We start from the raw sequence: 15,576 nt of genomic DNA, 5'->3' as shown, positions 1-15,576 counted from the left end.
TTCGCCCCTTCCTATGGTCTCAATGTAGACATTGCCTTATAAAGGTACTGTAGTGACATCACCACCACTTAGTGGAGAACGTGGTAATTTTGCTCAACTGTGCATGTCCTTGATATAACGTAGGCCGATATCGTGTCCTGGAGATAACGGGATATTTTGGAGTACACCTATTTTGCCACTTCTTTATAACCCTTGAGCTACACCCATTTCAAACCTTTTAAAACAGTCTGCCTCAGCAGCAGACCATGCTTTCCCACCTGATGATGGACGCTTGTGTTGCGCCCGAAACGTCGTGATTTCTTTTATGTTATATCTACGTGACTTTACCGAAAGAACCAAAGAGTATGGATTCCTGCAGTCACGAAAGCTTCAAATCAAGATTACACCTATTTTTTTTATTGCAGTCATTCAGAACAAAACCGTAGGCAATGCAATGCAATGGTGACCCATTATCAGTGTCTTCATGTGCCAGTCATTCCCAGTTGAGGACTGCACTGTCCAGTAACTACGGTGGCATTAGATTATGTGTCCGAGAATAAGTTTGTGGTTTTCGCTGATTTTTGTGGGGTTTTTACCTCTTTTTTTACATATCTATACACGAGAGAGGATAATTACTGAGGAGTGAGTTGGATTTTGGCATTGTGAGATTGTTTGGGATGGTGACATCATGAGTAGGCCTTCATCCAGCAGTGTATTGATAATGGCTGATGATTCAAGTTCAAGTTCATTTATTAGGTATAGCCCTGTGACCCATTCGGCTCTTGAATCGGGTTCAACCGCAACAAACAAAAAAACAAAAACATGAACAAGAAAACATCCCAAAGGGAATATGTGACTAAGTGCAAACAGAAAATCCAAGAAAAGACAGCAAAACATTGCAGAAAAAACACCGTACACCAACGCTGTGCAAAAAGCCCAGTGGGATGCAAGTCAAACAACAACCACAAGACAACCCAGATTAAGGCCATCAGTCTCACTCCATACTACAACAAACAAACATGGCCAAACCAGTAAACTTTTCGAAATCACCATAATAAGGCAATGAAACAGTGATCATAGGAACTGTGACGGAATTTTCACAATAAACGACAAACAACATGTACTACCAAAACCCTGCAGCCATAGCTGGCTGCATGAGTCACTCCACAACAGCAGGAGCATCAGGAGGCATATCATACTCATAATTCTCCCCTTACCCCACCCTCCAAGTCTAGCTATTTGCAGGCATCTGCAGACTTGATGGTGGAGTTTGGGGGGAGTGCCGATTGACTTTTGTGTCTGCTGTGAGCTAAGGGGTTCCCTGCCTGAGTGTTTTCCCTGCTGTATTGGTGCAGGAAGAAGATTTCCCTGCTGCCATTCAGCTCTGCCTCGAGTGCCAGAATGCTGTCAGCTCATTCAGCCACTACTCTTGCATCAGGTCGGTGGTGTCTTACAACAGAGTATATGTTGGTAGGATTAGTTACTTTACGAATGTTGACATCCCCAGCGTTTAACAGTACTGCTATTTTGGATTTGGCAGCCAACATCGGCCGTAACCCCGGTTGAGGTTCTCCAATTGTACCCTCCCTTCTAGCCCCCCCCCACCGTTCCAGTCCCTGACGACCACATTTAGATAAGCCCCTCCCTCCCCTTAATTTGTATTTAAGATCTTGTCTCTTGAATTTCTCCTCACTTGATACAGTAAATTATCTGTAACGGTCCCACCTGAAGTTGGAGACTTGTGTTGCCTCCGAAACGTCGTGATTTAATTGATTTATTTTCATTTATTATTATTTTATAATTTTTTACCTACGTGACTTTACCGAAAAAAAACCTAAGAGTATGAATCCTTGCAGTCACGAAAGCTTTAAATCTAGAATTTATACAGTCAGGGTGACTGGGTCGAGGTCAACTTGCTACACTTAATAATGGGTGTGTGCCTGGGTTCAAACCCAGGATGTTAGCTGTGGTGACTCGGTGCTCTGATGTGGCATTAGGCAATGTCGTGATTTAACGTCGTGATTTAATTGATTTATTTTCATTTATTATTATTTTTCTTTTACCTACGTGACTTTACCGAAAAAACCTAAGAGTACTTTACGAAACATTTACAACATCTGTGATCACTGGATGTATACTGTGCCCTTTGTTTATTGAATGCTTCAAGCTGAGACTGAGCTATAACAAACCAGCAGGTGTTCATACATCGTTTTTAATCTGGCTTCAATATATACGCTTGAGTTGTGGTTAAATCGGGACAACACATGTTGTTTTCCAAGCCGCGTTTGTGGTGTTTTAGTATCCATTTGCAATGACATTCTTTTTCTAGAATATACTGGGTACTTTTGTTGTTGAAATTAAAAATAATTCAGTGGCTTTGTGGGCCGATGGGGGATAATGTTCATGTATCTGGCTAATATGCAAAGTCAAACAAGTCACATCCACAGTGAGGTTGGTGGGAAAATCCTGGAAACCAGTGGCTGCTTTAAAATAATGTGAAATTTTGGGTGGAGTATTTTTGCCCGATACTATTTTGCAGTTGCATATCTTGTTCCCGTATAGCTTGCAGCATTTTGTTATGAAAACAGTTTGTCATGATTTAATTCCCCACGTGTGATTGTAGTGGCTGAGATGGACTTTCCGTTACCTTACGCAGCCTCGATCGACTTGAGTTCAACTCAATCTGTGCAGAAGTCATTGTGAAAGCTAGGTGGCATTGACCGACTCGCTTAGAGAGTTGTGAAACTGAAATGATTGATGTCTCAGGAATGCTATCGTTTCCAATTTTGACCTTCAACAATGCAGAAACAATACAATGCATTTTTAGCTTATTTTCTTACCAAATGTTTGATGCTTGGCAGCCTCATCTAATTTACTCCCTTCACTCAAGTTTAGGTGACCTCTACATACATTAAGTGCACTGATTATTTAAAGTAATTGACATATCCTCTGAGAGTGTAGTTTGACATTTATTTTACAATAGCTTATTGAAGAAAGTGGTAGATTTTTTGAAAATATATTGATGGGCCTAAAAACGGTCCATGCAAAAAACAACATACCATTTTGTTAAGTCCAGTGTGGAAGCCCTCTTGTTTGGAAACTGAATTTTTACGTATTTCTATTGGTTCTATTGTTGTCCAAGCCAAGTTGAAGTAATTCTATTTTTAAAAGACAGATCTAAGTCCTTGATGAATTATTATTTTCAGTTTGGTTGAACCTACTGTGAAATGTTGGGCACACCATAAACAAGATGTGATTGTCAGTTGACATACCTTTTTATGCAGGTTTTGTTTTGAGAGCTGCTTTTGTATTCGTTTTTGTTGTTGTTGCAATTTTAAACATGACTTAGAAGTGACATGAAAGCATGATATGACCTATCCCAAAAACAAATATGGATCATTGTAGTAACTATGAAAGCTTATGCTTTAAGGTGACTAAAAGTGGTTTTCTTAAATGCGTGCAACATGTTAATGTAAACATGTTAATTTAATTCCAAGATTGCATTAACACCAGGTCAAGTCGCATTTGACCTAATCCTACGTCTCAACTGTGGTTGTTCTGAACCCTTAATGAGCTGTGCAGTTCTTTGCTGGAAAGGCTAAATTAATAATAATGCAATTTATAACGCGCGCAAATTTGCGGACGTAACGGCCGCAACTCAGAGGCGCTGTGGTTGTCCCACCTGATGACGGAAGCTTGTGTTGCCTCCGAAACGTCGTGATTTAGTTATTTTTTATTTTATTTTCACCTACGTGACTTTACCGAAAGAACAAAAGAGTATGGATCCTTGCAGTCACGAAAACTTCAAATCTGAAATTAAGGCTATATTCGTCGGGAGTGTCCCCATATATCACTTGGAACTCTTGTATTCAAACTCCCAGAGGTGTTGGCAAAACCCCAAACCAGGATATAAGAGGTTAGTTGTAACATCTGTAGTTTGAATGAGCCACAACTAATAATATAAGTTCTGTTTTGCACCTCGCAATTGATATGAGTCGCTGCGAGTCCCTTATTAAAAAGTCCTGTATTCGTCTGTTAAACTAGTTCCCCATATGCCCAGCAGGGGGTGCGGTATCCCCACCATTGTGAGCTTTTGTAGGCTGCCAACCTTCAGTGAGTTAGCAGGCAACCAAGATAAACCATTCAAGTGAGGATTGCAATCGATTCTTCGTGGCTAGTAGGCAAATATGTGCAGCACCACACCAGATGGTTTCATCAATCACAAAGTCAAAGATCTCTGTTGGAGCCTTAACAGACTTTAGGGGCAAGTGCTGTTCGCAAGCACCTATGAAGGTAGAGCTTATACCACGCCTGACCACCTTTGCCTCCCTAGTGGCAATGTTTGCAATCTGACACTCATTCCTGTGATAGCCTATAATATATCTTTCTGTTGAACCCCTATGTAATGATGATCAACAATGAGTGAACTTTGTAGAACATTTCCGTTAATTATGCATGTCACTACAGATAGTCCCCGAGTTACTATGGTCCGACTTACGATATTTCGATCTTATGATGGCGATAGCGATACGACAAAATTGTAAAATATTTTTAATTTCGCGCGGCAGGCAAACGCAGCAGCGTACGAGGTACGATACTGTACGTTCGGACGCTGTGCAATACAGTATTGTAATTAATAAATACATACAGTTTTTAGTTTATAGAGTACTGTACTGTAAATTGTTCTGTTTTGCTAAATTATCACCATTCTTTAAGACTCCTGGGTAAGCTAGGCCATCTTCGACTTACGATATTTTTGACTTACAATGGGGTAGTCGTAACGCATCTCCATCGTAAGTAGAGGACTACCTGTACATTTTATTTGTGGGTAGTTTATGTACTAGAATGTGATTTAATGCGGTATATATATCATGTTTAATGCATGAGCAATCGTTATTTTGGTAGCAGCAGGAGAATAGTCATCGGAGTGGTTGTCTATTGTCATTGCCATTAAAGATTAACATTGAAATTAAATGCCATTATTATTACAATGATATCTGAAATTTTTTTATGCCATGGTAACCCCATAGTTTATTTACGGCTGGATTTACAATTGCTAGTCCCATCCGAATGCTTTAATTATCATGCAAAAACTGCTTTTGGTAAGTTAATGCTTATTATAACTGATTTATTTTAATTAAAATTCTATTTCAGTGAACTCAATTCAAAGCTTCAGGACACCTTGGAGCAAATTGAGGTACTGGTGTTACACTCGGAAGTGCAGCTGCGGCGCCCTGCAGACAGCTCACGACACACGGTTCATGCCTCCTCGACTCACTCCCAGACCGTATGGTCCCATTATCACGTGGCTGAAATGCAGTGGCTGCTTCTGGACTCGATCCAAAAGGGTTAAAAATTTTCAGGTGCGAATTGTGGCTATTCACAGCAATCCCTTCGAGGGTGGTGTTTCACGGCCTTTCTTAGATCCCATTTTTTTTGGAGGTGAGTAGAGCATTTATCAGTGAAAAACCTCCAAGGATCTCATTGCATCCTCTACAATTTGGACTTGTAATGAAAAAAGTGAGGTAGTTGTGCAACCAAAGAAGCTGAAAGTGAGGCAATGGCAGATACTCGGCCAAATAATATAAACAGACAGCGAGACAATAACCACCACAATTCCTAACAAGAATGCAGTGACAAAGGTGACCCACTCTGGGAAAGAAGCAGATGGTGAGAACAGATAGACACCCAGTCAGGCCAAACAACCATGCAAGAAGAAAATTCGAGAGACAGGCCAAACAACCGTACAGTAATACAAGCCGGCACCACAGACAAGCCGTAACACAGTTCATCAGTCAAACTGTTTCATTGTCACTTCTATTTGTAAAACCAGCATTTTACTCTCATATGCAGAAAATGTGTAGAGGTCTTGTATGTCCTTAATCTCCCAGAGTTGGATTAGTTGTGCTGGTTGCTGAGCCTGAATGCAGGCGACGACTGATTCCATGTGATTGTGTTGCTTGTGTACAGGAACAGCTGGACGTGGCATTGGCCAAGACGTGCAAGCTGTTCGATGTCGTGCACTATACCAAGGTGCAGACGGCGTACCGACTGCTGGACAAGACGCAGGTTAGCTTGATGTGCAGGCACATGAGAGCTGTCTCGTAATTGCAATGGTTTACTTCACAATAATTAGGACTGATAAATGCGCGGTTCACTTGCCATATTACCTGTAAATTCACACATCGATTTCTGCCTCCGCATGGTGATGTGTGTTAAAAATGTTCCAATGCATTTCATGCCATCTGCTTTAAAACTGAATTCATGTATATATGTTGGACTTCTTTCGCACCATATCCTGTATACTTTGTGTGCAAAAGGAGATGATTGTGGTCTGGCATCTTTGTCCCAAATCTGAACCTGAAAAATAACCTACAACTATATTTGAAGGGAAAATAAAACTACTTCTCCCTCCCATCCGTTACTCTTTTTGACAGATTTTGACCACTTATGGAAAGTAACATTTAAATAAAAACCTAATGTATCTCAAAAGTTTCACTCGTTGATTAAAATGTACATATATGAATACATTACAGTGGTTATCACAATAACGTTTCTTAATTGATATTAGTAATTTCAAATCAATTAGTTGTCCTAAATAAAGCGGCAATATCTTAAATTAGTGTAAGTGCTAACCTTATTGTGTCATAGTGATACTAATTTGGGCCATTTTAATTATATCATTCACATTTATGAAGCACAATTCATCCGGGAATCTCAGTGCGCCGTTTTCACTGTGCCACAGCACCCTGCGACATCTGTTTTATGCATGGAGCGGTCATTCATCCAAGCACAATTCTGCCTCAACTTTGCTTAGCTACCGAGATCTAATGAGGTCAGGCGCATGCTAGGTGATTTGGCCATAGGCCTTTGCACATGTCTCAGTGAAATTTTGAAGACGCAAGAACTCGCATCATGTCTGCCGATTCGAGTGCTCTCACAAACGTGTCCACGGCAATTCAGGTTAATTCACAATGTACTAGTTTGAATGTACGGCCCGTAGTGTCTAAACACTGACTTTGTGTCTGTTGCTTTTGAACGTGTACAGACTGCCATGGACCAGATGCACATGCACTTCACGCAGGCCATCCACAACACAGCCTTTCAAGTGGTGCTTGGCTACGTGGAGTTGTGTGCTTCCGGCGCGGACACTCGCTTCCACAAGCTGCAGTACAAGGACCTGTGCTCGGTACGTGTCCATGTGAGCAGTGGTACGGCGAGTGGAGGGATGATTCGCTTACTCGGGCCCCTGATGTGTTGTTCACAGCCAGGACTGGTCATCTGGGCCTTGTAGGTATGTTGTGACTGACGTAACCGCCATAGAGGTAAATGCCGGCCATACTACCCAAACATGTGTTTTGTCAAGGTTTAGTACGGTGCTTGAGAACAGCACGTTCCCCAGTAGGCTACCTAGGCTCAAAGGGGGTCTTTGTGTATAATATGTGTATGTATATATTAAACACGTGTATGTAAAAGTGTAGATGCTGGTAGGTACATATGGATTCAGTTTATGCAATGAACTTGAAGCTTTACAACAATGGATGTAATGAATGGCAGCCTTCTATTGACGTGTATTCTTTTTTAATTATCTTAAATTGTTCCCATATGCTACCACTGAGTGTGTTACGTATTTAATGCACATGAGACTTTTTGAAAATAAGGAGGGTTTTCTTTCTTTTTTCTTTTTGTTGAAACTATTGAAAAACATTCAGGGGTATAATTGATTGTACATTAAAATACTGCCCTGTTCGAAACGTAATACTCATGCGAAAACAGGCAATCATCTGTTTGTTGTTAGCCCCTTAATGAATGAATGATTGGTCCTGCTCTATTCTTTCTTGATTTTATAGTAATGTTAAAGCACTTTGAACTGCAGCAGTGTCCTTTGTGTGTTTTGAGTCATGGGTTGGTGAGCACGGAGTCTGCCAAAGCCAACACGGCGGTGATGAGCAGGATCATTGTTCTTTGTGGTTGAATTTCACATCCATATAGTGTGCTATTTGAATAGGTACTCTGGAAGAGAAGTTAACTTTTGACTTGTACCTTGGAATAAAATGTAGCTGGATGTCTTATTGATTTGGGGAAAACTGCCTTAGCACCTTCGCAAGATTTATTTCTTTCAAAGTCGAACGAAGAAAAATCATCTCCCTGCTCATATGTGGTGGCTCTATTGATGGCCCCAAGCCTCAAGTGGAAATTCTAAATTCACTTGGCAGTAGCTAGCCTCAATAGATTGCCCAGTTTTGGCCATTGTTTGCCTAACATTTTTTTTAAAGACTAACATCTGCCTCATGAAACATTATTGTATGTATGTTGAACTCCTCTCGCACCGTATGCAGCCATCCGAGCTAATCGTAGGTGCGGGCGAAAAACAACAACGAGCGTTGTGCAGTAGCTCACCTTTTTATTGGAAGTGAAATTTTGTTTCGGTTGGCTGTCACCAACTTAAATCACTAAAGCTTAATTTCCCAATTTTTTTAATGGCCTCATTAGCGAGATGTCCAACAGATGGCAGTGACTACATGGGAGCACTGCATATGCGTGAGCGAAGGAGTGACCTTTGAAAAAAAATAACAAGCAGACTATTTTTTTCGCTACTAACCTTTCCAAAATAAATGAGGGTGTTTTGCTAATGTTTGTTGGAACAATACTTAAATCACGGGATAACTCATAGAGTTCTTCAAGACAAGTCACCGATTTCCCGTATCACGACACACTTTCAAACCTTGAAAGGATCCCTGCTGTAGAATGTTGGAGACAGGCAACGTACCTACATGGATGTGTTTGCATCTTAACACTGGCTGTACAACTCCGCTAAGCTTTACGTTATTCAGAACTAAACATGGACAAATAACATACATGCTTAAACTCTTGTCAAATTAAATGAGTTCTGAATTCGAGTGACCTCCCATTGGAGTGTATGAATGTATTTACGACTATAAAATACTATCATGAGCCAATAATGTCTGCGTGTCTTGTGCGTGACGTCACTCCACGTAAGGCCAGCCCCCCCTCATTAATAATCATGAAGAGGTGACGTCTTCCAAATGGACACCCCCCCCCCATTAATAATAATTAGCGGGTGACGTCACTGCACATGGGGGGGGCGAGGTGCCTCCTCCCCCCTCCTCAGCGTCAACTTACAACCCTCACTACAAAGGCAGAACCCCCACGTCACGCAATCTCCGTAACGCTGTTGAGACGTCAAAGTAAAAAGGACGTCATGATGAACAAGGGATTATAACCTTAAAATGAAAATAGGTCTGTGTCACCGCACCCTTACAAATTGCACACCAATTCATGCAATGAATATCACGTCGCGGTCTGCTTTTCGCTTGCAAGTTTCAGATTTGCTAAAATACACCCGTCCTTGGACGAGCAAAAGGCTAGCTCAATATATTCATATAAATTTTACTTCGTTAGGATGGAATGGTTTGAAATGACCACCTGGCCCTTAACATACTTGAAAAATCTTTGATGTATCAGATCAGCAGTATGGTTAGAATGAAGTCGGTAACCTTCCCACTCGGGGTGTCAAAGCTGTTTTATCTGCGAGCCACTTTATTTTGCTGTGTCAGTCGATGGCCACAGCTTTGAGGCATCCTTTAGAACATTTACACCGGTAGCACCTCTGCAGCTAGAGCAGTAGCAAAAGGCGGCGGAGGCGGTGTTTTTGCTTGAGCATATACCCACATACACTGTTAAAAAAAAATAGAAACATACTCTAATTGAATAACGTTGCAGTTACATGGTATATGACCATTGTTATGCCCTTAGTCCCACACCTCGTTAGTTTATGAGTAAGATATCATTGACTAGTGTGAATTGAAGTCCGAATACGGAAGTAAATTGTGAAAGTGATTGGTGACTATTTGGTTCTAGTATTCACCCGTGTCTTTGTCTGTGGCATGCCATTGAGCCTTACCTCGCACTGGCATGAGACATACAATAGCATGCGAGCACTCATTTTCAAGTGACTCCACTTCCACAAGCTGTCTGCAAAACATAACCTGTGTGTGTGTGAGTCTGCGTGTGCGCGATGGTAAGCGTGATAGCGAGCGGTGCGCCCGTGACTCGTACTCCACTGTTTAGAAGTGCGGACAATGGACGGATGGAGGGGGGCGGCTGGGCAGGACAGCATTATGTCTGCTTCCTTCCTGGCTCTGGCCGTGTTGCAGGGGGCCCAGATAGCGACGATAGGATGGCGTCCAATGCAGACCACTTCTCAGCTGATTTATAGCCCTCAGGCTTGAGTGAAATTCGCCCAGTGCCTATTTGTTTATTCGCGCATTAGTTAATGAATTCATTGTTTGTGTAAGACGTTATTATCTTGTGTTACACGCAAACGTGCGGTGAATTCATTTCTAAACAAATTGTATGTAATTATGAATTGTGCATTTGTTTTATGGGGGAGGTTCAATGAAGTCAAAACAATTGCCAAGTTGATGTGACTGTAGAATTCATTCAACTGTATTGATAATTTGTTTGTCTTCTCATTGTTGCATTGGAATACATTCACTGAAAATCCTTTGTACCTTGATAAGATTTAACCTCCTGTGTAAAAAACAAAAACAAATGATAGTTGCTAAACACTAGGTATAAACTACAATAACTATAAGAAGAAAACATTCCTATTATTATCCAGCAGTTGTATATTAGCACCACCTGCATCAATTTTCAGTACTTATGACAGTGCTTTTGAAAGAGTAAGGGCAGATACACAGTGCCACAACTCTCATTTGTTCAGCTCTGTATGGGGGTTCTTGTGATGTGGGTTAGTGGCCACCCACCAAGTGGCTTCCATCTTTAATATGGGCATGTGTGATAACATTTGCATGTTTGCATATGGTATTGGTGTAGTGGCATCCTCCAACATTTCGTGTGCAGTTATACCATCTGTTACGTCTGCAATCGTGACGTACAAATAGTTGCCATTATTTTAAACATGGTCTACAACATCCCTGGGTTGAGTCATGGGTTTTAAGTTTCCTCAAACTGAGGCTTTTGGTTTGTGACGTGTAAAAGTGCAGGGACAGCGGGGTGGCACGCTGAAGGGGAGATGACAATCAGACTGGGCTGCTCTCAGACTCAATGTCAAAGTCAACCTGAAGTGTCTCCCCACTTATCTAAGCAATGGGAAAGTGCTCATCTCCGTTGGCGGCCCAGAGTGAGTACGGAAATTCCCATGCTTCTGATGGAGGCCAGTCTCTCTCGATGACAATTACGTGTTGACTTTCCTCAGGGTTAGAACAATTTCTTTGAGCGCTGAAGTGATAATAGGCTGGGTTCAATCATAACCATGCGAGTAAATTTCAACCTTCCTGTGCTATAAACCGTCGTGCCACTCAGCTAGATTGTAAGCCCCCACACTGGCACGTGTTGGTAGTGTTTTGCCAGGCTGAGCATAGCGAGAGCCAGGAAACCCAAATCATTTGTCTTTTGACAAGTCCCAAAGTAGGGCAGTGTGTGAGAGTGCTGTGGCTACTCGGTATTCACCCTTATGTAAGTCTCTAAGTACACCCATCGCCTCCTATCTAGCAACTGTGAGAAAAAAACAATCAGGATTGGGCTTCGGCAAGAATAGCCAAATTTCGGTTTAAAGCTTTCGTGACTGCAGGGATTCATATTGTTGGATCTTTCGGTAAAGTCACGTAGAAGGGAAATAATAAAAGAATAAAAATAAAACATTATACAAATTTTATTATAATATAAAATTGTATTATGTTTTATTTTCATTATTTTATAATAATTTTTTTTATCATGTTTTATTTTTATTCTTTTATTATTTCCCTTCTACGTGACTTTACCGAAAAATCCAAGAATAAGAATAGCCAATTTCACACTACAGTTATGCACCCCTGTATATAAAGTCATAAAAAAGAAAATTCCAGTATTTTTCGGGCTTGAGTTGATGGAATAATATAATAAGATGTACTACACATGAATGGTGATGGGTACGACCTTCCAGAAAATTGGCTTAACACCAAGCATATATCTGTAGTAAAAAAGGCCTTTTGGTGTCCTCTGGTCTAACACCGTTTGAGACTAGGCTCCAAAGAAAGCTGTCTCTGGTGTGGACCAATCAGTTTCGAGGACAATGCATATACTATCAGAGTATGGTTTTTTTTGCATTCTGACCACAAGCATTGTGGTTAATGCACACATAATTCCTTGTAAAAAGGTTTCAGTTTGGTGTTTTAATATCTTAACACCTGTTTTGTTGCCAGAAAAAAAGAGGAAGAACCTATTATCAATCTATATACTGTAGACGTAAATTATGGCATTACATATAGAGGCCAAGCAACCACATCAGCAAGGTATCTGGGTTAATATAAAAACAGAATTTTTGTTTCAATTACAAAACACAAATACAACGGAATAAATCAGTGCACAAGTAACAGTAATATAGAAATCAAACTTTTGAAGTCATAGTATGGGGAAACTTGCTGCTATCTTCAAATTCGAGTTTGGTAGTATTCCTAAGTACATATATGAAATGTAGGAAGGACTCTAAATCAAGTTATTTTATTATACAGTTCTGTATTAATGATTCATAACATTTCAGCAATACAGATAATCTCTTAAATATTTATATATTATTCATTTAATTTACCTCTCACGGATGATGGCTTTGCAAAATTGACTTTCGGTTTTGATGTGTATTGTCTTGAGAGAATCTGGAAATGTAATTATCATGATTTTGGTCCTAGCTGACGGCACTTTGGGCTTTCCTTGCAGCACGTGACCGTGGACAGCTACATCCCCTGCATGACGGACCTGTGCAAGGCGCTCTGGGAGGTGATGCACAGCTACTACCAGACCATGGAGTGGCATCGCGAGCATGACGGTCAGGCCTGCATGCACGCACCCATTCCCCCACCCACACACATATCTGCTACAAAGGTAAAATATCCCAGAATTAGCCTTTTATCCCACTTTTCCACCAGCATGTGCAAGCCGCGCCGGTGTGGGGCCCTGACGTCATGTGCGGTTCTCCAATGGTGATTTTGCCAAGCCTAGCCAAAACCAAAATGTGACACTGTCCTCTGAAGACATTTGAATCTGTCTCTGGGTGAAGCAAGGGCAGGGTTAATAACTTGTGTCTGTATATTTGAACACGTGAAGCTTACATCAGATGCAAGTCAGATGTGACATCAGTGGAAAAACAACCTCCAGTAGAAAAGAGCTATTATGATCAAGAGACAAGTGCTTTTAATAAGCACTTAATACAACGATCCCCCATATTATAGCATTAACAGACAGTTGGGGCAAGTTCCGTTATTGAGCACCTATGAAGGCTGGCATAGCACACGAGGGGGTGGATGGCCAGCACCAAACCAGGCCACCTTTGTCCCCCGAGTGGTGATGATTACACACTACACCAGGTACTAATTTGAGGCTGAATCGACATAGGGGAGGCCAGGACCAGTTAAAATATTTGCCACTGTTATTGGTCCTGAGCGGGAATCAAACTCTGGTCACCGTGTTTGTCGCGCAGCATGCTAACCACTGCGTCACCGCCCCCCACACATACATACAGACACGCACAACAAAAACGAACATCTCCCCTTTTGACCATATAAACTGGTGAGGCAATTACCGTTCGTGAAACCAGCATTGTAGACATGGGTTAGTGTGGCTAACACCATATCTGGCCACCTTTGTCTCCCCAGTGCTTATATTCACATGCTGTACCAGGTACTAATTTCAAGCTGAGTTCACTTCAGGGAAATCCAGGACAGGTTCAGATATGTCTTGCTTATTTGTGTTATCCATGGCCCGGACACAAACCTGTGGGAATCATACTGCGGTGTGCTATCCACTGGGTCACTTCCCCACGCACATACACGGCAAGCAGAAACTTCACACACACACAGCACAATTCCCCTCTCTTGCATATACACTTGAAGTGTTTTTGCTGAGAACATGCAGGGTTTTGCAATAACCTCATCAACGCTTGGCCACACACTGTTGGCCCAGGATCTATTCATCTGCCATTGCCTTTCTTGTACGTAACAAATATATGTACAGGAAAATTGCAGTTTTACATTAGCTTCACAGTATTTGGCAGAGGAGGCGTATGGAGTATCTTTGTCTTCATAAGATATTGTCACGTATTCAAATGTAATGTTTCATTTAAAGAGTTTCACTCGGATGCACAACAGACGTGTAATATCTAATTCACAGAGTTGTCTTGGTGATGGCACACAGTCACCTGCTGTTACAGATTTGTTTGGCAATTATGGTGAGAAAATTACGTCATTACAATAATGGCATATGAAAAGCCATATAACCTGTTACAGATGTTGGCAATAACACGTCATTACCGTACTGGTATAGGCATTCTTATTGGTGAGAGCAATCCGTATGTGAAACCTACACGGACCGTCAGAAAGTGTAATACAAAGGTTTAAAAAAAATCTTTAACTTGTGCTATACGCAAACATGTTTCTAATTTAAAATAAATCTAGATAGCCAATTATTTAATGTAAAAATATATCACAGGGCGGTGAAGGATAGCATTTTATAAAAATAGTTTCCCTGAGAAGGCCCACCCCTCATGCAAGACAAAGAAACCAAGCGTCCGGCTTCCTGATTTGTAGCGCAGAGATACAGGTGGAGATTTGTATGCACTCAGCATTCTATAAATAATGTGAGGGGTGAATGAGGCACTTTCTGTAACAATCACGGTACAGCCAAAAGTCCACAAGTTCAACTGTGCAGAGTTTCCGAAACCGGAGTGGTTAACTGAACTGCAGTAAATTGCAGTCTGCTGGGGCACTGTGGTTTATGTGATCGTGCCACCATTAAGACAGGTTAGGAAGCTGTGTGCACGAAACATAAATTACACGTGCAGTGTCTGTATATATGAATGCCTCCTAATCTATACTAATTGGTACCAGGTCCATTTCAGATAATCGCAACGTTATGGTGAGATGGCTGAGTGGAAGCCTCTGCCATTTAATGTTTTGAAAGTTTAGTCAACATTGACATAGTTTTACATGTTTTAGCAGCTCATGCGTATTGAGGTTTTGGGGGAACTTACTGGTCATTATTTTTCTTGGGTCAGAGAAGGACCTTATCTCTTTTCCCCTACATAGGTTCCAAATGTATGTTTGGGAAATGGCTTTGTAATTCAAAACATTGTCTTTATTCCAAAAACACAAAACTTAAAAAAGCACTCCACATTTTCTTCGTATCAACAAATAAAGTATTTTGCAATGACTGCTCCCCAGCACAGAGCCAGGTACGTACTTATGTTGGTATATGCTTTGTCCTGTAAGTTGAGGACTCGGTGAACGTGATAGGAATTTTAATGGCTTCTTATTGAGAAAATGGGGACAGTAGTGCATGAATTTCAATGCAATATTTTTCATGCACAAAAACACACGCAAACTTAACACAACAACAACACTTACAAATGGACACATTGTTTACTATAACTTGAAGTACATTTTAAGGAAATGAGCCATCTGGAAGACTCTAGATTTATGGTGAGTGCTTTTGAACGAGATTCTTTACTTATAATAACTTACTTTTGAAAATATCCCCATTTACTGCATGTTCTTATATTGTCATATCAAGAAGTCTGTTTAG

The 15,576-nt window shown here is 41.0% G+C and overlaps 1 protein-coding gene across 1 annotated transcript in view; it reads left to right on the top strand.

The window, feature by feature from the left end:
- Positions 1–15,576, top strand: part of VPS50 (VPS50 subunit of EARP/GARPII complex) — a 104,154-nt gene that overhangs the window by 19,176 nt on the left and 69,402 nt on the right. The window contains exons 9-13 of the mRNA XM_078859780.1: positions 1,335–1,417; positions 5,134–5,176; positions 5,950–6,048; positions 7,028–7,168; positions 12,718–12,826. Of these exons, the coding sequence (XP_078715906.1) occupies positions 1,335–1,417; positions 5,134–5,176; positions 5,950–6,048; positions 7,028–7,168; positions 12,718–12,826 (475 nt within the window). The remainder of the gene's footprint in view (positions 1–1,334; positions 1,418–5,133; positions 5,177–5,949; positions 6,049–7,027; positions 7,169–12,717; positions 12,827–15,576) is intronic.

Source organism: Lampetra fluviatilis, chromosome 1, assembly GCF_964198595.1.
Source record: "Lampetra fluviatilis chromosome 1, kcLamFluv1.1, whole genome shotgun sequence".
Taxonomy (NCBI): Eukaryota; Metazoa; Chordata; class Hyperoartia; order Petromyzontiformes; family Petromyzontidae; genus Lampetra; species Lampetra fluviatilis.
The sequence above is the reverse complement of the archived record's forward strand: the minus strand, read 5'-3'. Positions and strand labels throughout refer to the sequence as shown.